Source organism: Trypanosoma cruzi, genomic scaffold (genome assembly GCF_000209065.1).
Source record: "Trypanosoma cruzi strain CL Brener 1047053516711 genomic scaffold, whole genome shotgun sequence".
NCBI classification, from domain to species: domain Eukaryota; phylum Euglenozoa; class Kinetoplastea; order Trypanosomatida; family Trypanosomatidae; genus Trypanosoma; species Trypanosoma cruzi.
In genome coordinates, this window is record NW_001849563.1 from 155,560 (window position 1) to 177,230 (window position 21,671).

General features: G+C 50.2%; 7 protein-coding genes and 1 pseudogene across 7 annotated transcripts, besides 7 other annotated features; all 8 read right to left on the reverse strand.

Moving 5' to 3' along the window:
* Positions 1-21,671: part of a sequence feature (heterozygous, Esmeraldo-like haplotype) that runs on past the window's edge.
* Tc00.1047053508181.80 (hypothetical protein, conserved) lies at positions 233-3,559 on the reverse strand (the record flags this gene model as incomplete). The annotated part of the gene is made up of 1 exon (XM_811811.1): positions 233-3,559. One exon carries the CDS (start codon positions 3,557-3,559, stop codon positions 233-235), a length of 3,327 nt encoding a protein of 1,108 aa, XP_816904.1.
* Tc00.1047053508181.90 lies at positions 3,874-7,011 on the reverse strand (annotated as a pseudogene).
* Positions 7,520-7,543: a microsatellite.
* Tc00.1047053508181.110 (hypothetical protein, conserved) lies at positions 7,681-10,884 on the reverse strand (the record flags this gene model as incomplete). Its single annotated transcript, XM_811812.1, has 1 exon — positions 7,681-10,884. One exon carries the CDS (start codon positions 10,882-10,884, stop codon positions 7,681-7,683), a length of 3,204 nt encoding a protein of 1,067 aa, XP_816905.1.
* Positions 11,029-11,071: a microsatellite.
* On the reverse strand, positions 11,367-16,295 carry Tc00.1047053508181.120 (hypothetical protein, conserved; the record flags this gene model as incomplete). The annotated part of the gene is made up of 1 exon (XM_811813.1): positions 11,367-16,295. One exon carries the CDS (start codon positions 16,293-16,295, stop codon positions 11,367-11,369), a length of 4,929 nt encoding a protein of 1,642 aa, XP_816906.1.
* Positions 16,504-16,560: a sequence feature (A-rich).
* Tc00.1047053508181.124 (hypothetical protein, conserved) lies at positions 16,733-18,454 on the reverse strand (the record flags this gene model as incomplete). Its single annotated transcript, XM_811817.1, has 1 exon — positions 16,733-18,454. The coding sequence occupies one exon, from the start codon at positions 18,452-18,454 to the stop codon at positions 16,733-16,735; it is 1,722 nt and encodes a 573-aa protein (XP_816910.1).
* Positions 18,534-18,576: a sequence feature (AT_rich).
* Positions 18,802-19,896, reverse strand: Tc00.1047053508181.130 (peter pan protein, putative; the record flags this gene model as incomplete). Its single annotated transcript, XM_811814.1, has 1 exon — positions 18,802-19,896. The coding sequence occupies one exon, from the start codon at positions 19,894-19,896 to the stop codon at positions 18,802-18,804; it is 1,095 nt and encodes a 364-aa protein (XP_816907.1).
* Positions 19,908-19,934: a microsatellite.
* Positions 20,222-21,037, reverse strand: Tc00.1047053508181.140 (inorganic pyrophosphatase, putative; the record flags this gene model as incomplete). The annotated part of the gene is made up of 1 exon (XM_811815.1): positions 20,222-21,037. The coding sequence occupies one exon, from the start codon at positions 21,035-21,037 to the stop codon at positions 20,222-20,224; it is 816 nt and encodes a 271-aa protein (XP_816908.1).
* Positions 21,134-21,172: a sequence feature (A-rich).
* Positions 21,309-21,671, reverse strand: Tc00.1047053508181.149 (hypothetical protein, conserved; the record flags this gene model as incomplete). Its single annotated transcript, XM_811818.1, has 1 exon — positions 21,309-21,671. A coding segment is annotated over one exon (363 nt), but the record flags the coding sequence as incomplete, so codon positions are not given.

The following is a 21,671-nucleotide window of genomic DNA, read 5'->3' on the forward strand; positions in this document are numbered from 1 at the left end:
CCGTTTCCCCTTCCTCCTTTTGCGCCCACTATCTTCCTGCGGAGACAGCAAACACCAACCAAAAAATAAAACATGACATTAAGGGCAACAATATTATCAACCGTATAATTTGCACAACAATCGAGAAGGAAAAAGCTTTATTACACCTGATGGTTCCTCTCCCTCCCTCCCTCAGGCACACACACAAACACACACATACAAACCTTCGTAGGGAATTAAGAAAGTCGTGTGTTCATGACTCACACCAGACCAGAACGTCAACTCTGCCATTTGCCAACTCCACTTCCCACTCAGCGGCTTTTTCTCCATTGCACTGCAACGAGACGCGCCACTGTTCTGTTCGGGGCAGGCTTGGGACATTTTCTCCTCCCTGTAGTTCTTGCTCTTCCGCCAACAATTCAAAAAGAGAGACGGGTCTCCCCGATGGACGAAGCGTCGCGTTCTCATTTGTCATGTATTCTAGGCCATTTACCTCCAGTAACATGTCCTCTGGGCTTCGATAAATACAAGTATTGGGACGCACCATCACACTCTCATGCTCCGTTGCCCGTGTTGATCCCCGCTGTAGCAGAATCCGCGGCGGATCTACGGCCTCCACGTACCGTTGCAAAATACCATACAGCGAAGTTCCACTGGCAACAACGCCAAGAGCACGTGAACTCGCGGGATGCGTATTAAAGTTGCCGCGGGACCACCCAAGTCGATCATCCAACTCCGCAATGCTGGTACCATCCTGAGGGCGCTGTCGCAGAAGGGGACAAACGTATTCTTCCACTAAAGCGGCAAGTCCATCAGGTGCGGGGGCGCATTTCAACGCAATACGCAGAAGTGGTGTCGCACCCTGCAAACCAGTATTCCACTGAAAAAACAACGGAAAACGTCGAATGGCGGTTTCTGCATATTGCATCCACATGTCATCGCCACTGCTGTCAGTTTTCTTGTTCCCACGCATGTATCGAATGAGACATGTCGGCTTGACTAATAAGTACGGCCGAATCTCCGTCAAGACTTTATGCGGTTTTTGCTCATCCTTCTCTTCTCGTCTCACATTTTCTAAAATTTCCCACAGCGCCGCATCGTCCTCCGCGGATGGGACAACAGTACACTCATTCTTTGCCAGAAGATATCCTTCTCGACAAGAGCGTCCCACACGCCGTAGAAGCGTGGGAAGATCACCAAACCGGGGGGCAAACCACACACCCCACGATAGACCCTCGGCAACAAGTCGTAGCGGGATGTTCACGTCAGTTGGGAATAGGCGTGATATCAGACGGGCATAAAGAAGCCAAGCCCCTACATGGCCACGATACGCTGTCACCACCATATCCTCCATCTGCCCGCTGGTATCAACAAACACATCAAAAAAAAGGCCATCAAATGCCTCTAAAAACGATGGGAGGACGCCAAGCGTTGCTGCCACAGATCCCCAGCGCACACGGCGAATAAGGTTCTGAAGCCGCATTCCAGAAGGAACAGAAACAAGAGGCAAAATAAGCCCAAACACCGCATGTATTGTAGCCTCAGCAAAACGGAACAGAGCGTCTGGATGCTGTCCTTTTAATGCACGGGAAAGCTGCGAATCAAATGTTAATTTCTGTAATGGAGTTACGGGCGTCGGCAGCGGCGGTGGGGGTGGAGGCAACGTTGAGGGCATCGGATCTACTGGAGACGGTGGCACAGCACATTGAGACAAATCTGCCATTTTCCCACGTCCGAGATAAATGGACTGCGCCTTCTCATCCATGACAAATGGCAAAGAACATTCACGCAGCATTTTAAAAAGATCTGCTCGATTTAACAAGAGCCGATCGGACTGTAACCAACGCTCCAAGAGAGCAATGGGCATAGATGCGTCAGAAATTCCGGCTGCGGTAGCCTCTTCACTACACCGGAAAAGGAAAGGACTAATCGCCTCCGCATAGAGCTGATATTTGCTTCCTTTTCTCTTCCTAGAGGCCTCAATCGCCTTCAGCGCGACGGATTCTCGTGAAGACAGAAAAACCCTCTCCTGCTGCAGAGAATGCCACGAGACAGGCTTCTCTGCCTCAAAGCCGGTCACAACATCATAACGGCGCAGAACTTCTAAAAAAGCGTCTGTAACCTCCATGTCCTTTTCAGGCAGAAGAACTGCACGCAAATCTTCAAATGTCACTCGTTTCTCAAGCAGGTGCCGCTTCCGCAGAAACAACACGGATCGTATGACAAAATCGACTTCCTGAAGAAACGATACAGTGGTATCAGAGGACTCATTTCTTCTGCCCAATACCCACGTTCTTGCCTCCGTGGCGTTAATAGTATTCGTCTCACCCAAACAAAGCTGGAGCTGCGCCACCGTCACCCCTTGGACCGTCCTTACAATAAAGTTAGAAGGGAACGAATTCAATGTCTTCAAGATGCTTTTCTTTTGAAGAAGGCTCGATATTGTGGACCAGGCAATAAGTGTCGATAGCTCATCTACAGAGATGCCTGCAGGACGTCGAACGAGACAAGACCTGATGGAATTCAACGTCTCCAACGCCAGTGATGCCTTGGCCTCATCGGACAACTGCAGCCTCCACTTGGGCAGAGGAAGTGCCTTTTGCCCTTGCACAGGAGATTGAGGCACACCCCAACAGCGCACAGCATCCGCAACCAACGCCATGGTATCGTCCATGGATGCGTGTAAAAAAAAATGTGGGAGATATTCATCTCGCCTTTTAATCCAATAACGAACACGCTCCTGCGCCGCGTCAATCATGGCTTCAGACGCCACATCCTTGCCTGCCGCACGGCTTGCTACAACATGTCGCAAAAATGAATCTACTCGCCGCCACCACCACCACTGAAACGTCAACAAACACGGTGAAACCCGCTGTGTCATGTCGCGATGCAAGCGGAAAAGACCACCTCCACATGGGAACAGTACCCGCTCACGAACCCCAAGAAGCAGAGCCTCATTCACCAAATCCACCATAAATCGGCACGTCGTGTCGTTCACTTTTGAGCAGGTTCCTCTTGACTGTTGCAGCAAAGAAAAGCACAACTGCGCCGAAACTTCTTCCTCGAAACGCGGACTGCAATTTGTTGGAGAAGTAGCTGAGGACGACGCAAGACGAGAAAACATCAGAGGAATGATAACACCGTGCAACATCTGAAAGAGTGCCTCCGTCTCCTTCTCACCTCTCTGTAAAGAGGTCACATTGATGGAATGCAAATTGATCGTGATAATGGGCTCACGATAAATCCTTCGAACTTGCAACTCTCCCCTGACTGCCTGTTCTTCGTGTGTGAGCGAGATCAAGCCAAGGCGCTGCAAGGACATCACACTTTCCTCCAACACGGCCTCCGTGTCGGTGGAGTTGTCACCACCGTGACTCTCGTCCGCTCCCTCCGCAAGATGGTGATGATAGCAACCACAGCAACGAGTAAACAACCGTCTCGCATCCTCCACGGTACAACAGGCCCCCGCAACAAAAGGCAGGAGATAATTTGCCTGCTGCAGATGCGGAGTACAGTAACGATTTCTCCCGATAAGAGATGGCGAAAAAAGACGCCCAAGCTGCACACTACCCGTCCTCATCGGTCCCCCACAACACTATTTTCGTAGTAGAGCCAATGGAAAAGGGGAAAAGGGGGCAACAAAGAAAAAAGAAAAAAAAATAGGTGTAAAAACAAATGAGCAAAAACGCTAGAAAGCAAAAAAAGAACATTGAGTCCACATTACACCTCTCTTTTTATTCCATTTTTGGCGCAGGCGGTGCCAAGGATTTCGTGCCGCCTCAACTGCCGTGTATTCCCATGCAATGCCTTCATTGTAAGGAACAAAGTGGAAAAAAACAGCGACACCAAAAAAAAAAAAATAATTGTTGTTGTTAAAAACAGATGATGAAGACATCACGTGGGCGCCATCACCATGGAACCCGCCTCCACCGCCAACCAGAGAGTTTGCAACAACTCTGCAAAGCGCTTGTCCGTAAAAGTCCCCGGCACCACAAAAAGCTCCACGCGTTGGCAGAATGCAAACACGCCAAGTACACCCAAGAAAGACTGCTCCACCGTCTTTCCCACTTGGCGTACAAACGCCGGATCCGCCTCCCTCTCGTCCAAATCCTCGATGGGGATTCTCAGCGCAAAACACAATTCCTCCAGCACAAGAACAGGCAGCACGCGTTGCAGTATGAGGACATCCTGTGACCGCTCACTTTGCTTCTGTATCCACTGTGCGCTACCAGGACGGTGTGGAACTGCCACAGGACACTGCATAACCGCCTCACCGTCCACAAGGGGCATCAATGCAAGGTCCGCAAGAAGTTCGCCCAAAATGGCACGTGGCTCGCCCTGAGAGGTTTCATTCGGCGAGCGTTTATATGCGCGTCGTGGTGGTTCTTCCTCTGCACGAGACCTGGATCCATCCTTTGTGTGTAATGTCATCAGCACAATTTCATCATCTTCAGTCAAATGAGGTACGAAATGGGTAAAGAGATGAGTCAAAAATGATAGCCATAATCGCAGTAAGCCAACTGGTTGCAACTGAAAGCCTAGTACCATACGATGTGCCAACTGGATAAGAACTCAAAAGATACCAATATCCCTTATCGTACAGAATGTAGCCTCCCGCCCTAAATAATCCATTGCACCTTCCCGCACATGCTGTTTCTGTTGCTCCCACTCTGCAGAAAGTCGCGAAAAGTTAAGCGACAAAGTGCGAAAAATGGAGATGAGCAACAACGCGCCACAGGGTGCAGGAAATTGCACAGGCGTCTCTAAACGCAATAAATCATCCATCACCTCCATTGTGGTCGTTGCCGCCTCGCCTTCAGACGCCAGCATCCGCAAAAAAGGATCGTCTGAAAGATCTCCACACAGAGCTGCCGCTGCATCCTCTGCTGGCTTAAGAACATCGGCATATTGCACAAAAATATGACTCACCTCCGTGAGAGCCTCTTCGGCTGAAAAAGAATCCCGTAAATTCGCCCAAATATAATTGTATAGAACCTGTCGAATTCGAATCCCACGAAGGCACCAAGGTAGCACAAGAAAACCTGATGCAAGGAGCATCATAATACACTGCTGGATCTCGTAGTATTGTTCCTCATCATCATGTTCAGCAAAGCCGCCGTGTCGTTCTGAACACAACATTGCCAGAATAGGTAGAAGTGTGTCGCTTAGAACATCGCACACATTCAGATTTGTCTTCCCAATACGTTCAAGAAAGATAAATACAGCATGCAACAAACACATCAGCAGTAAGGCATCTTCCCCAAGGGCCTGCACAACTTGAGTGTGAACATGATGTAAATGCCACTGCAGCAGCGACCTCTGAGTATCAGTCACGTTACTGCCATCGGACACAATAACAGTCAGCAAAGAACGCCGTATCGCCTCACGTTCCTTGTTGACAATAACAGCATACAGTTGACGCAACAAAAGAACAAGGGTGTCCTGTTCTACCAACGACAGAACGGCAAAGCAACTTGGATTATATGTTCTTAGAAAATATTCAGTGGCATATGATGAAAACCCGAATGACGGTGTCTCCTCTGCCGTGGGCACTGTTCTTGATCCTCCCTTTGTTTTGTCACCAACAGCGTCCGTTTCAAGCATGCGCGGACGCTTTGTACCGGAAAAGAATCTCAACTCTGCCGACACCAGCCGTTCCAAATGCTCCTCCGACAGCTCACGGTGCCGTCGGCGTATAGCAGAAATAATGGAATCCGTGGTTTCCACCGTGCCCGGCACCTCTTCAGTAGCCTCCTGTGCACGCACAAGTGACTGTACGAGACAAAACGCATTTCCCCATGCAGCAGCTACCAATTTACGCGCCCAAGACACTACTAACGAATTTGATATGAAAGCAGGTGGCAACGACTCCATTGCAATTTCCACTTCCATTGAAGCCCTCCAGAAAAAGGACTGTCGACACACAACATTATGCACCGTCACGGGGGAGTTACCCATGGCCACGCTGTCGGACGAGAGACGAACCGTGAGATATCCCCGCAAGTGTTCTTGCATTTTTCCAATAAACATACGTTGAGCCTCCAAGAAGAAAAGATTGTCCTGGGTATCGGAATTGGTATCCCTCTTAAGCAGAATAAGAGCACCCGTGTAAGCTGAAAGAAGAGCCATTAAAAATGTCCAAACAGATTCACGAAATGCCTTTTCCACATCATTCATTGTCCCGAAAAAAAAAGCAAACAAATCCTTTAATACAGATTTCGTTGAACCGTTTACTAGGCACTCCATTTCAGCTCGAGCGCTCCCAGTGAGTGCATCCTTTTCATCCTTGCAGGCGCCTCCCGCAAGGAGTTTTCTCACACACCGCAGCAGATTACTCAAATTATTTCGAATGATGGCGTCAACGCCAATACACAACCCCCTAAAGGATCCTGTAGACTTCAGCAACTCCTCTAGATCCTGCATGGCTCCTGGACAAAGAAGCTTTTTGTTATTTCCCATCCCATCATCATGACACGTCTCTTGTCCTTCATTCCCCATGACTGCTTCCCCACTATCCGATTGGATGCACACCAACTCCCTCGCAACCGCGTCGGTGATACTTTGAAGGAGAAGAAAACCAAAAACAGAATGACCCTCTTCCCGCCACCAACGGCGCAGTAATGGGATCAAAAACCTGCGACGCCAGTAATGAGACTTAGCAAGACGCGTGAAAAGTGTCCGAGCCTTCTTAAAGGATCCAATTTTAGGCAAGGGCAACGGAATCGGCGGAGACGCTCCAGGAGTTTCGCCCGTCTCTCTCGAAGATGTCCCCGATGATAAATAAAAACATAAGTCATTAAGATAGACGTCTTGAGCAAAAGAGTCATCTTCCGAAGAGGGATTCACGCTACGAAGAGACGAAATAACTCCCGCCTCACTGTTTCCATCCAGCGAGGTAGAAATGCCTTTTCGTGTCGGCCCTTCAGTTGCTTTTCTTCGTGTGACACCGAGAAGAACACCTACCAAGCAGTTTAGCAACGTTTCCGTCTCCGGAGGGCCTTGCAGTTTGGCTGAAAAATCGGTAATCTTCATTGTCTCTTAATGCGCGTTGTCGCTTTTTGCGTCACCGGCGCGGGTGTCAGATGAATGTGACGGGTGCAACGACAAACGCAACCCAGTAGAAATTCCCCCCTCCCCCAGCACACTGACTCGCTGGTTACTCAACCAAACACACACACAAAAAAAAAACACCCTCGGAACAATAAAATAATGTTGTGCCGCACAGCCCGCAGCGAGAACAAAAGGTAACGCGAAGGAATTCAAGGAAATGGAAGAAGATAGAAAAAAAAAAAGACTTAAAAAAAACAAAGGCAGAACACAACTACAAGGCAAGGCGGTTCAATATATATATATACATGTCAGTAAAAACCCAACAACAAAAGGAGGCACCCACCAGAAACCGCGCCTCACGGAATAAGTCTAGTAAAAGGGTCTCTACATGCCCTGTTCTCCATTATTCCCCACTCAAAACTACAGTGACCATCATGGAGCTCAATCGAAAAAGAGAGAAAGAGAAAGAGAAAAAAAAAACCCTCTATCCATATATATATATATATATATATATTATCTATACACTGGGTATCTCTGTTCTATATAAAAATAGATATTTCATTTTGCATGGTTTCACTTTTCCTTCGCCTTTTAAAATTATCGTCTCGATCCCTTTCTTTTCCCTTCTCCCAGGTTCCCCAATCGCCCAGGCTACTCACACGTTGTGAGCAACTGAAGTTCGTTCACATACTGCTGCAGCTCTTCCTCCTTCATTTCCTCTATAAGTAGCACCAGGTATCGCAAACATGTCTTTCCGTCTCCAATAACACGAATACAGTGTAAAATTTCACGTTTTTCTCGACAGGATTCACACGCAGTTACCACAGAAAGTGGATTTGCAGCGCAATCATCTTCCTCACCATAATCCTCCTCACCAGTGTGCCTCAACTCGTCGGGGGTGAAATTATAATACTCTACAACGTCAAGAGGAATCTCGGTATCCAAGAGCATTCCGCTTTCGGTAAGAATATCGACACAGCGCTTTCGCTCTTCTAACACCTCAGGAGGAATAAAAGAAGGCTTACCAGTAATTGCGGCCTTACTCCACCACCGCGAGTCTAGAATAGAAACAAGGGTTTCTAGAGCTTCCTGAACAGCCTCTGCGTCTTCACGGAGTTGATTTACCCATTTCTTCACGGCGCAACTCCTTGCATTGGAATGGAGAGAGCATGGTGAAAACAAAGGTGGTGGAGGAGAAAAAATAACAGGCTCATTCGCTGCTTTTACGCCATGTAATGGAGTCGGGGAAGATGATAAAATAGGTTTGTTGTCTTTCTGCGACTGAAGAGACGAGTACACCCTATGCGCCTTAACAGGTGAGCACTCAGCAGATGGAGACAAAAGCATAGGTCGCCCCAAATCACTTTTCACCAAACGAGGCCTACCCTTTGGCTCCCCGGAAACCTTCCCGTCGGCAAGAAAACGAGAATCCAGCATTTCCATATCAGGTAGGATTTCCGTGACATTTATTGAAGCAGCCTGGCATTCATCGTGATTCTTACGAATAGGTGAGATATACACTTCTTTTTCCTCAGATTTAGTGTAAGAAATATCCGGAGTCTTTGGACTCGGCGATATACGTTGAGGTGTATCTCCAAATGGTGCACTGCGGCGGATCCGACACTCACGGAGACGCAGCCACTGTTCATGATCCAGCGTCGCATCGCGGTGCACTGCTGGCATCTTTTTTTCGAGTGGAATTGTTCGATGCTTCTCGATGTTTTTTTCACTAGCAACTTCCACGGGGAAAAGCCCTTGGGTAAATTCAGGGGCCTTCTGATTGCGGTCACCAATAAAAAGGTGGGGCCCGCTCCCCTTTCCAGAGCTCTCACGTTGTGCAGACGTGTCGTTAGAGAGCCCTTCAGATTCATTGTTCCCATCCCTGGATTCACCACTACCAGGTAAGTTGTCATAAACATGCGAAACCTGTATGTTGGAAAGTCGCTCCTCAAGCATCGATTCCAGGTACTTCCTTGACTCTTGGGCAAGACGCTTTAGCAGCTCCTTTCGAAGAGGCTCCCCATCCGCGAGGTATGCCGGACGCCGCTGTTTTTTCCCCTTTTTGTCATTTGCTGCTCCTCGTGCTTGCAACGCCTTTGCCGTGCGCACAGCCCGTGCAGCGTCACTGTATCCAGATCCCGCTCCGACTGCAGTACCACGCGTCAGCAGATGCATGTAATTGGCACACTGTGTTACGTTCGTCGCTTTCCCATCCTCTGCAGAGATCAAAGAAACGTTTATACCACCGATACTATCCCCGTGAGCATATGGTATACGAATAGCGCTGCACTCTTGTTGTGCCTTTGCCGCAAATCGTGAAAAAGTAAGGCGCTCACCATCAATAGAAAGCAGCGACGGGCAGAGATTACGCAACACAGGACGATAACTACTTTTTATACATTTCACCACTGGGTTGCCACGCAGCAGCAAGTGTCGCAGTCCTCTTGCCAGTGATAGAGGGCGGATGGAAACCTGCGTTTTAAGTCTATTATGCGCCAAGTCAAGCGTCTCCAGCAGAAGCAAATGTGCAATGCCCTCAACAAAGGCGATTTCGTTGTAGGCAAGAAAAAGATGAGATAAAGCGAGGTTTCGCTCCAACCCACGAATAGACTGTAAGCGGTTTCTACGTGCATTCAGAAGTGTAAGCATTCTGCACTGCCCCACACCCGTAAGCTCTCGTAACTCATTCTCACTCACATCCAGACGCAAAAGCGACGGTGGTAAAACTTTTAATGACTCCAGACAGTTTTTGCGAATGCAAAGAACTGTCAAAGAGTGAAAAGAAGCCGTTGATTTAACCCCTGCCCGAAGAAATGGCGTCTGCTTGGGCGGAAACGCGCACGACACCGCCTCGCCAGACGACGCCACAACGCTCCAGATATCGTCGGTGCCGTAAAGCGCCTGCAAACGACCCGTGGGCACCGCATTCGAAAGATCCAGCACAACCGTCAAGAGAGGGCTGAGGTTCGCCGTCACGTCGAGGGGCTCTCCGCAATCGCCCCCGCGAGGAGGAGCCTCTTCCTCCCTCTTCTCGCCCTTCCCCGCGCCAGCCGAATGCCGCCGACCACTCACCTCCATTCGGCGGCTCCGTTCCTCAGGTGCGGGGCCACTCGCCGAGTTCGGCGCCCGCGCAGCGACTTCGACCGTTGCCACGTCATGCGGGGCCTCGCCCGTGCTTTGGCGGCTCCGCGGACGACCCCGCCCGCCCAGCTCGCTCCCCACCGCGGTGGAGGAAGCAGCCCCGCTCGCAAACAGCGCGGAACGACGCTTCCGCAGCGCCTCCGCATCCAAACCGCGGCGCCACCCGCCCGCCGTGGAGGCAGAAGAGGCGCTTTCCCTGAGCGACGCCGCGGCAGCCACCCCAGCCGTCCCCGCAGTCGGAGGCAGCCGAAGAGCGCAGGGGGCGGAGGACAGCTCGCGGGCCTCCTCTATGCGCTGAATGGCCGCCGGCGTCATCGCATTGCCCCTCGCATCAAGCAGCACCACGGGAGGCGCGCAGCGAGAAACCAGCAGCGATACATGCGCCGAGAACCGGTCCGTCAGGCCATTGTCATTGAGCAAAACCGTCCAGCGACGCACACCGTGGGACTTCACCATCTGCGGCGAGCCGAGCTTCAGCAGGGCCTCCGCCACTGCAATCGCCCCCTTGTCGCCGAGACCCGCTCCAGCCAAAGAAAAAATTGCCGAGGCCACCGTCCCAACTTCCTCCCTCCCGTCGCCACCGCGCTCGACCAGCACCCGTCGCATGATGGAGCGGACGCGCTCGTCGCCATGCGCCTCTCCCTGCCGACGAAGCCCCGCAAGCAGCAAATCTGCGAATGCTGTTTCGAAGTCTGCCGGTTGTTCTCGGCCCATTGCGGGTTTCTGCGCAACGCTCGCCAAGGTTTGCGCACCAGGCCCTCGCCCTCGCAGCTACAAGATCCAACGGAAGGGTGGCAATTTTCTCGTCCAAATCGCAGCAAGGGCGCGCAGCACACGAAAGGGATGGCCACTAAAAAGACACACAAAAGCACACACACACACACACACACACACACACACAAGATTTGGGTGCTCAACGCGCGTGCCAAATTAACCTTGTCAAAAAAAAGGGAAAAGAAGCAGTGCCAGCAGAAGCGAATTGCGCAGAAGAAAAAAAAAGCTTACTCTAATAAAAAATATGCTCATTTTCGTAAAAGGCCCCTTGCCCTTCTTTATTTAAATGATGAGCAGCACTTTTACCCACAGTATCGTTTTCTCACGGCGCCAAAATATATATAATAAAATGAAAACGAGTGAGCCAAAAGGACGCAAGGGTTAAACGACGCGGCAACCACACCTTTTTGCATCCGAGAGTCTCAGGCTACAAGTTTACCCTGCACAAGAAGGGCGTAAAGTTGTTTATGTGTGTGTTCCCCTGCTATCTGGATGGTCTCGGCGGTTATTTGTAGCAGCAGCCGGCGCCGCATGAGTGCACTTCGTTTTTCGTACAAGGCATCAAACAGGTAAGGAACTACAGGGTGATTTCTTAGCCCCAATCGCACTATGTTGCTGGCCAGCTGGACAATGAGCATGAGGTCAGTCTGCCAAGCACCGCAGTTCTTTTCCTCCCCAACACCTTCTGCCCCCACAATTCCCAGCAGTGCGTCGGCGCATTGCTTTGCAAGAGCGCGATGCCGCAAGGGGGCTGTCCGAAGAGAAGCAGATAAAAGAATATTAATGTCTTGAGCCTGTTGTATCTTCACACCATCGTGAACCATTTCCTTCGTATCCAGAGATTTTCTGGCACACTCTAAAAGAAGATTGGTGGCCTGCTCAACCTTCTCTGCGTCTATGTGAGAAAACAGCTTAAGGATACTGATGCAGTGATTTAACTGTAAAAGAAGTTGCTTTCCTTCTGAAAGAGCAACTATGCGTTCAAGAAACGTTGTAATGATACCTTCTTCCAGGTCAACATGGGCAACAGCAAAGGCCTCCGCGAGAGTTGCCAACACATTGCCATCACATTTGTTGCTAATTTCCTTGAATCGCCGCGATAAAGCCGTAAACAAGACGCGGGAGCGCACGCCGCAACGAACAAATAAACGTGTCAGTTCTGCAAATGCACTGGGAGAAGTCTGTGGAAAAAGCACGGACGCAGCATGTTCTGTCATGCATCTCAAAATGTTGTATTCGGTTGAACTCCTCCTTGCAATCAGTTCAAGCACCGCCATCATCGTCGACAGCGACAGGGCGGTGTGGTGCGACGCCATGTTCTGCAGCAAAAGATCACTGGTGGGGTCGTTTGGAAAAGCTTCGGTAAGGCATTGGAGTACAACCACGGCGTTGCTTGAAACAGAAGGAAGCGAGGCGGGATCATTTTGCAGCAAGTGACGCACAAGCCCAATAAATACCGGCTGCGCGGCTGTAATACATGCCGTCTGAATGTTTTTATCCCATGAGGCGTTCACTCCACACCGAACAAGACGCACCGCAAGGGGCAATGAAAATTTTAACTTGACGTCCGCCACACGTGCAAGGAGCACGCCAAATAAATATTGATGACTCACTCGTGCTGCCGCATAACTCTCTAGACATTCAACAACCTCCTTGGGGCCCAAAAGGGGGCGGACCTGAATGGTCCTAAGAATGTACGCTTTCATGACACGGTCGTTTAGTTCACCGTAACGATCCTCCTCCAGCTGTGAATACCCCTGCAATACGAGAGGAAGATCCGAAGCTGAGCAGTGCTGACGAACTCGTAACACTTCTTCCGCAAGAGAGAATGGAAGATCTTGAAGAAACTTCAAGTCATCTTCAGGAAGAGTGCCGTTTAGTTGTTGCAGCCTTGTAGTAATGCGTACAAGAATGCCAACTTCTCCCGGTGTTAAACGATGTCCGGAATAAATAATGCGTCGCAGGATTGCTGCATGGGCCAACCGAGTTGTGTCCTCCAATTCACAAAGAACCTGCAAAGATGAAATTGTCTCTGGTACAGACAACGATGAATTTGTTGATACTGCCTCTTCCGTGAGGCGATTTCGTAGTTCAACAACGGCATCGCTATCGGATGGCACATTAAACGTAACAAAAGAGCACAATACGGCTGACACCTCGGCTGGAAGCAACAACGGTCCCAATGCCTGCACCAAAGAGAGATACCGCGCCGTCAGTTTGTCCTGTCGGAGTTGACACACAGCTGCAGCAGAGACGAGCAAACGCGTCGCCGTCTTACTAGAGTACCGCCTTTGATCCTCTGTACGGGCCAACTGAAGCTGCTTCGGTGCCGCCACCACCACAGCAGCAGCGAGTTGATCCAACAGTTGGCTAGAAAGGTGATGAATGGTGTGTGGTACGCACATCACCACTGTGATTTCGCTCAGTGCGTCAAGATCAAGGGTTTCATTGCACTGAACATCCCCGTTATTTTGTTCTTGCAGTACGCGCGTCAGTGTGGGGTCCAATACGTCTGTGCGGAATGCCCTTAACTCGGCTGGTTCCGCCTCCACAGTGTACTCGGAAACAAGTCGGAAAAGGAGACTCACAAGTGAAAGCACCTGATAACGCTCTTGGGCCACCACAATAGTCCCACCGCGACGAACAACGGCGGCAATCGGCTTCAAGTGGACGGCAACAACGTCATTGAGAAAAATACTACAATGTCGCAATCCAGGCGATTCGGGATGACGCGCAACACCAAACTCTCGCTGTTTGGCTGTCAAATATGAAACAAGGATATTCATTCGTATGACCGTCTCTGATAGCGAGGCAAGATGGGTGTCAGAGCCGCCGGATGTTAGTCCCTTTACAACCATGGTATGTAATCCAACGAGCTGTTTAGCCGTCGTCGCATTCATACCGCATGCGGCCACATACACGGTGAAGTGTAAAACCAGCTGTAGCAGTTGCGCCGCTTCCTGTTCCTCCGCGTCACTCATAACGCTGGTACGTTTTGTTTTCGCCAATCGTCTTTGCACAGCCTCCACAACACGTGGAACAAAAAAAGCTGTCACTTCCGACAAGGATTGTTCGACCTCAGTAGATGTCGTCATGCTCGATTTTTGCTGGTGCCGATCATGTTGACACCGCCCAGCGGTGCGGAAGCGCTCAACAAATCCGTCAATCAACAGTGAGAGCCCATCAACAAGGTACTTATACGATCCTTCCCACTCCAGTAGCGTGAGCAGCCGCACAAGCTGTGAGCTGAGCTTCTTCTCTTCTCCCCGCACAAGAAGCTCCACGGCAGTCCCAAAGGCCAAATGAAAAATAACTTCAAGGGGCACAAGACCATCCTTTTTCCCGCTCGTGTTTTTCTCTGCAGGCGAAAAATTTTCCAACAACTCAGCAAGCGGCCTCGGCCCCTCAATGCAATCTGTTGGTGTCACACCTGCGCGGTTCTCTGCTCTAATACGCGCTTCGATAAGCGCTGCGACCTCCGTAGTAAGCAACATGGAGAGCCGCGCAGGCAATGGGGAAAGGGCAAATGACCGTGAGAAGAGGGCAGCGGCTTGTAACAGCTCAAGCACCTCCATCGCGCTGTGTCCAACGCATAGCCCACTGCTAAGCACCGCCTCAGGATCAAACCCCGCAGAAAAAAGTCCATACGCGATGGTTGCGCGTCTCGATCGAGGAGAAGTCACCTCCGCGTCATCCTCTTCCTTTTCGTCGGCATCAACGCAAAGATCACCTTCTTTCTTAGCGGATACCCTCTTCACCGCCTCCATTTGTTGCGCTATCTGGTTGACCGCAGCGTCATCTGCACGCTCGCAAAAGAGTGCCGCACCCGTAAAAACAGCTGCCTTAACGTAATCGCCAATGTCTTTTGAAGTTAATGCCCGTACACGCTGTGCCATTCCCGGAGTGCACAAGACCTCTGTAAATAGGGTTGGTCGTGCACCCACAGCACCACACAATTTTAAAAAGCATTCAGACGCGGTGCGTTTCAGGCGTTCCCGCAAAAGAGGGGAAAGAGCCGTGTCAAGCATTGCTAAAAGCCTCAGTGCGTCCAACAGGTCGAACCCGTGCGCTCGGAGATGCTTCATACTGGCATTTAGAAAATCCTCAGATGAATTGTGACTCAGATATACGTCTATGGCCGTCTGCACTTGAGAGGTGCCCCTTTCCCATGTTTCTTTGTGCGAAGAGTACATTTGTAATTCGGTTGCCATGGCAGAAGTGAGAAGGACAAGGGCCATATTCACCACACCCTCTGTTAGTGTCTGTAGTTTACGATCGCCTGCCTCCTGGGCAATGTGATCGGCAGCGGGTACGGCAACGTCTGCAAGTAATCTTTGGGTGGTCTCTTCTAACCATTTGCTGTGTTCAATAGAGGCACCTCTTTTATCTCCCACTTTCTTCTTATTTCCTTTGGACGCATCGGCCATCCTCGTGGAAGTGGCATTGATCTCAAAATAATTCCTTCGAAACTCCAATAAAATCCACATCAGTGTAGTCCGCATTACAATCTCATCTCTCTCTCCTCTCTCGGTGCTATTCTGATCTTGATGCCACCACATCGTCGTCGCTCGCACAAGCTCCTCCATCACTGCCTCGTATACCGGAGTGCTGCTAAAGGCACTCGTGCGATACACACGCAAAAAAGCAACAAGAGTTGAGAGATGATCCACGTTACGCACAAGTTCAATTGCGTGAAGAACAACAACGCCACTTCGGGAGGGTGGCGTCTGTTGGTAAACTTGCAGCACGCCGTGAAGTGTTGGATATTCCTCTGGTAGCTTCACGGCACGGACGAGAAGCGCAGCGAGGGCAGTGGCCCCAAGTTGAGGCTTTCCTTTTGTGCCAGCCGCAACCGCCACGTGAGACGCGGCATTTTTATTTTCGACTTGGGTCTCCCCGCTCTCCACATCCTCCGGTTGCACGTTTGCGCACGCCGCACCCCATTCCTCCACTACGCGGAGAACATCAACTGTGAAGCTCGGCTTTGCAGACTCACTCGTCTCATCGCTTGTAGTGGGAGTGGGCCCTCTTATTTCCTTTGCCACAGATTGCACGCCCTTCGTCTTCTTTGCACGTGGCAAGGAGGCCAGTGAACCTCGCGGATTCAAAACCTCAGTGTCATGACCGTCCCCTTTGGGTTTTCGCTGCCGGCGTCGTGGCGGCGGGTCATTCTTCTGTGTTGGTAATGCAGAAGCTCCCAATGCTGCTGCCTTTCCGGGTTCTGATGTCTTCGTCCGTCGTTTGGGTGCCAGTTGCAGGGCGGAATTGCTTAGCAGGCGGACACTGCCGCCGGGGACAAGCGCCACGAGCGCAACTCTTGACACGACGTGCCGGCCAAGCCTAAAAAGCATAGTTCCCTCGCCTCTACCAAGCACACGTGCAGCCAACCCCGCTCTTTTCCCTTCACTTCTCTACCTACGGTGCGTTTGGAAGGATGCATGCCAGAGGAGTGTCGTGCACAAATCATCCACAGAAACAAAAAAGGCAAAGGGGAGCAAAGACAGAGCGCAACACACGAAAAAAAAATGCAACAACAACGAAAAAAATACCCCCCCCCCCAAAAAAAAAAAAAAAAAGTACGTGCCACGCAAAAAAAAGAAAAACAAAAAAACAAAAGCAGTAAAATCAATAACACCAGTTACAACCCCCCACCGCCCCGTAACCGCGCGCTCAAACTCGACAAACGGGTGTCGCAAGAGTCCAACGCACAAGTCAAATCCAAACATTTTAATAAAAGAAGCAACTACAAACAAACAAAAACAAAATGTCCATTGATTCCTGTCAAAACTCATTTTTCATTTACGTTCGGCCAATAAACTCGCCCGTGTCGCAGTACAGAACGCACATCCGGAACAACCAGCAGGGCCTCCAACAAGGGAATGAGAGATAGCAAAACATCATCGCTTGCAGCATTGTCTCTTGTACCCATGACTGCGGGTGGAAAAAAGGGAGGTACAACAAGGGCATTCTCTCGGTTGGCCAAAACACTTTCCTCCGTGTTGTCCACCATAATCATTAACTCTGGGGGTACCTTTAAGATCCTGAGATCCTTCACAAGTACCGTGCCACTCACACCCTCACCTCCATCAGATTTTCTGGCGCCCTCGTGAACACAAAAAGGCGGAACAGTGTCACCCATGCGACCAGCCACAACATCGTTGGCGGCTGTTCCACAACTTCTCTCTGGTTGTCCCGTCAAACTTGTCACATTCTGCGCAGCCGTTTTAGTGAAAGATCCCACACTTTCAGCCAAGCTACGCCCTCCGGGCGACACTCCACACGCAGATCGTGGGATCTGTCTGCAATGATGACGGTAGTAGCGACGCTTAATGAGGCGTTCCGGGTCCAGTCGACGAAGAATAGAATCCGCATACGGCTTAGTGGCAGAAGTAAAAAGGGCAAGATTAAACAGCTTCGCCAAAGTTCCAATGAATAAACGTACGTGGGGCCTTTCCCAAACGTAAAAGAGTTCCGCTCCAGAGGCGGTCGGAATGACCTCCGAAAAAGTCGGGGGGCAACAGGAGGAGGTACTTTTTGTAGATACAAAGCAGAGTGTCTCGTCAAGATCCATTATCAGTACTTTCTGACGTGTGGCTTGGTACGAAAGCACATGATGGGATGTGATGGAGGCAATGGGCTGCAGCGGCATTCTTGACCCCTTTGAGCGATCAAACTGCACCTGTTTGCTACTTTCCCGTCGATATACAACAGAAGGGACAGCCCGGAAGTTGCTATTACTTCTAGCATCCACAGAGCCGGAGGTCGAGTTGGACTGAACGCCAACACCACGCAACGGGTGGCACTGACTACTGGTAGTGCTACTGTATTCATCTGTGGTGATGGAAAAATCACCCCCGCGGCCATCGTGTCGTGCAAGGGAGCGGCCCGATGAATGTGGTGGCCACTGGGGTGCGGTGTGTCTCGTTGGTAAAGCCGAAACTGTCGGTTGTTGAATGGGACCAATAATATTGCTCACAAGGCGGTGCAAACTTTCGGAGTGACAAAGATGATACGCCGGCGAGACAAGCGGTAATGCACGTGTCTTCAGTACCCACTCAGAGAGTTCACCCTTGTGACCACGCCGAACATGACGTTGAATCCAACACTCATTCTCCGCGGTATCTCCTTCGGCCATCGATAACGCGGCTTTTCGCCCCATCAACAGAGAATTGCCCTCCCTGCCGCTACTTTCTCTCGGTGAAGCATCATCCCAAGACGACCCCAACCTCTCTAGCGTTGTACAGCTGCTTGATGAAGCATGGGATACGGTAGGATTTGTACTGCGGCGTCGATGCAACGCCAATTCCGCCTTTTTCTTTCGGAGCTGCACCAAAGGGTGGGGATAGGCAAGATGACTTCGTCCGGTGAAGAAGCAAAAGAGTACGTAAAGCGTCTTATGGATGTTTTTCCATGCCACCACACAGTCTAATACAGCATCCTGAAAGAAACAAACAATACAAGGAACGACACTTTTAAATAACCGTTTCATATGACCCCGTGTTGGCCACATAAGCCTATAGGTTTACTAAATATTTATATTTAAGTAACTATTATATATAACGCAGATATTACTTTGTGTATCCACCCTCTAAAAATAATAATAATAATAACAGATTTCAAAATAATAAAAATGTGATGGTACATCTCATAAAATTCCATAAATTCATGCGGCTCTTTCAACCGTAAAAATCATGTATTCATGTCTTTTTAACCGTCATTTATGCATCTTCCATTCTCACTCTCTCTTGTCCAAGGAATATTTCCCTTCAAATTTCTTGTCCGTTGCTTTTTTTCTTTCCCCTCTTTACTCTTCGCACGTCGCGCTCTTGTCGCATAGGAGAGGGAACCATCCCCGCATTACTCCGCGTCGGCGCCATAACCGGAATCCACAACCTCCAAGGGGTTCTCCGCCTGCTGTCGCATGGTCTCTTCGCGTCGCAGCCGCTTTGCTCGCAGGCGTTCTTCTTTCATGTTCTGTTTTCGGCGCACATTTTCGTCCTGTTCAGCCTTTCGTTTTGCCTTTTCGCTTCGCCTTACGCGAACCTTCACGGCATTCTCTGCCACCTCTGTCGGTGTCTTGCTCTCAAACCTATGAAACAGCACTTCGCCACCGGCAAACCCGTTTGTCACCTTCACAAGCTGCAATGTGAGGCGAGGGCCAATCTCGTGCAGTTTAATGCGGCATTGTTCGCGGTGCTGACGAAATGGCTGGGCGAGTGGCACCTCCTCCCCCTCACCGTCCGTGTCGGACCACACATCTTCACGGTGAAGAACATCGTCGATAGACTCCAAAGTCCCAAGCTTCGTTGGGCAACGGCGCTCAAGAAGTTTTTTAACTGTTTTGCTGACGCCCACAGCCTTCGCATTGATAAAATAGTGTCGCACCTCCACAAGATGTTCCACATGGTCGTAGTGAAAGAGGCACACGCGTTGAATGTCGGAGTTCTTCACCAACTGAATGTTCACCGTTGGAAACATGCCCCTAAAAGTTGCCTCCAACAACGGCACCTCAGGGCGTCGCCGTGCATCCGGGTGGGTAAAGTTGTTTAGGACGACAATAGGAGCCACCTCCCAGACGGCTTGGTTGAGTGACATGGGACGGCGTTGTGTCGCGACAATCTCATGACGCAACGTAAAGGAAAGGACACGGAAGTACAACGTCGGACCGTTCGCAAACCGCATGATACGTAGTGACGTTCCATGCGAAGGTGCCGTAAATAACTGTAGGTGGGAGACACTAAATGTTGAGGCAATGGCCAGAAAGTCTTTAAGAGAACTGTTCTTGCCGTGGAGATTCCTGCTGCTCCAAGGAAGAAAGACGGCACGCCAATCATGCATGAGAGCACGAACGTTGTTTCCAACCTCACCTCTGTAAATAATAATAGATTTCGGTGTGGCCTTGTCCGCCTCCGCGGTGTCCACCGTCCCCGGCATCACTTTAGACTTGCCCATAACGTGAGTCCGTGTGTGTGTGTGTGTGTGTGTGTGTGGCTGGAGGTGTGTATTTGTCGGTGCTATTTTTACAATGACTACTGTTTCCTACCAACGCAACCTGCTAGAAACTCTCGTCCGCCACTACCGTCAAAGCAAAAAAACAACAAAAAAAAACATGAAATAAACTATATATATATAGCAACCAAAAAGCTTGAAAGAACCCCGATTTGCGTCACAACAACAACACAAAACAACATTTTATTTTAGATTTCTTACAATCATATCCTCGCCAAATCAAAAATTGGAAATGCAAAATTGCAGACCATTGTCACGCATCTTGGGACTAACGCAGCCAATAGCCGGGGTTTTGAGCGTTGCCATCGATAAGAGTAGCGTACTGGCGTGAGCACGCCCTAATCACGTGTAAAGCCTCCTCGGCTCCACGCAGTTCACCATTAAACGCCAACTCATTCCGCTTCTTTCCATCAGTTGTCTTGTAATCACGCATCCACTGTACAATCGTGTCCCTCAGTTCTTGGGGAATTTTCTCAAGGCTTTCGTACATTTTGCCCTCAGGTCGCAGCGTTTCCGCTATGATTTTCCAGTCCGTCTCACCCTCGTCAATAAGCCCCAACACACCAAGCACGCGCACAGCCCAAATCGAGCCCATAGGGAGAGGGGAATTGGAGACTTCCACAATGTCTATGGGATCTCCGTCGCCAGTGCATTTTGTGTCCGCGTCCACCAACAACGGATCTTCCCATGTTTGTGGAGCAAAGCCGTAGTTGAACGGAATGTCACCGTACGTGTAAAAACGCAGCGGTTTCCCCTCCTTCTTTTTGTGAACATCCTGTGCAAAGGGGTTGTGCGGTTCCTCCTTCTGCAACTCCACTTTCGCCCGAGTTCCCTTTGGGATCTCACAGACAAACGTAACGATGGATCGATCCGCGGCAGGATGCAAGCTGAGATCGTGCCACGCAGAGCGCATCCCCGTCGCCGGCATCGCGGCTTCCGTCCGTGCCTCCGTCACCGGAACCGAGTCGCTGGTGAAGAACATGCGCCATGCATGCGTGCTTGGGGCCCCAACTTCCTGCCGTCTCCACCTTGGGAGCGCCAGGCTAAGCCCAGCAGCGCACCGAACAATGCGGGTACCACGCATTTCACCGCGCCTGTCAAGAACGACCCGAAAACACACCCAATAAAAACTAAAAAAAAAAACAAAATCATTCAAATACAAAAACAGCAAGCATCGACCAAAAAAGAAAAACAGAAAAGGAAAAGACAAAAAAAAAAACGCCGGTGTCGGATACGCACCCACAGGTGCCTTCCACCCGCCGTGCGAATAAGGATATAAACTCCGCTCCTTTTGCTTCTTCGTAGCTGGTTGATGGGCGCTCCTTTCGGGTGAAATCCCAAGGAAAGAAAGAAAACTATCTTACGCTCGAGATCAAGAGTCCGCAGCACCTCCGCAGTGCCTGAGACACAGCGCAAAATACAGGCCACATAATGTACCACGCATACGACCAAACAATTCCAATGGTGCGACGCGCAAAGGGAACATAACTCAGCGCATACCACAACAAACAGCACACCTGAGCAACGGCAAAGGCAATAGCTAAAACACTTGACTTCCAGTGGAGCACAGAAACAAGTGTCAAGATGACGGAAACAGCGTACATAACTGCTGCCTCCATACGCTTGGCATCAAAAATAGACCGAATCTGCTGTTGGATGCCCACCAGAAAGGTTGTCGACCCCAAACAGAAAAGGTTTCCTGCCGTAAGAAAAAAGGC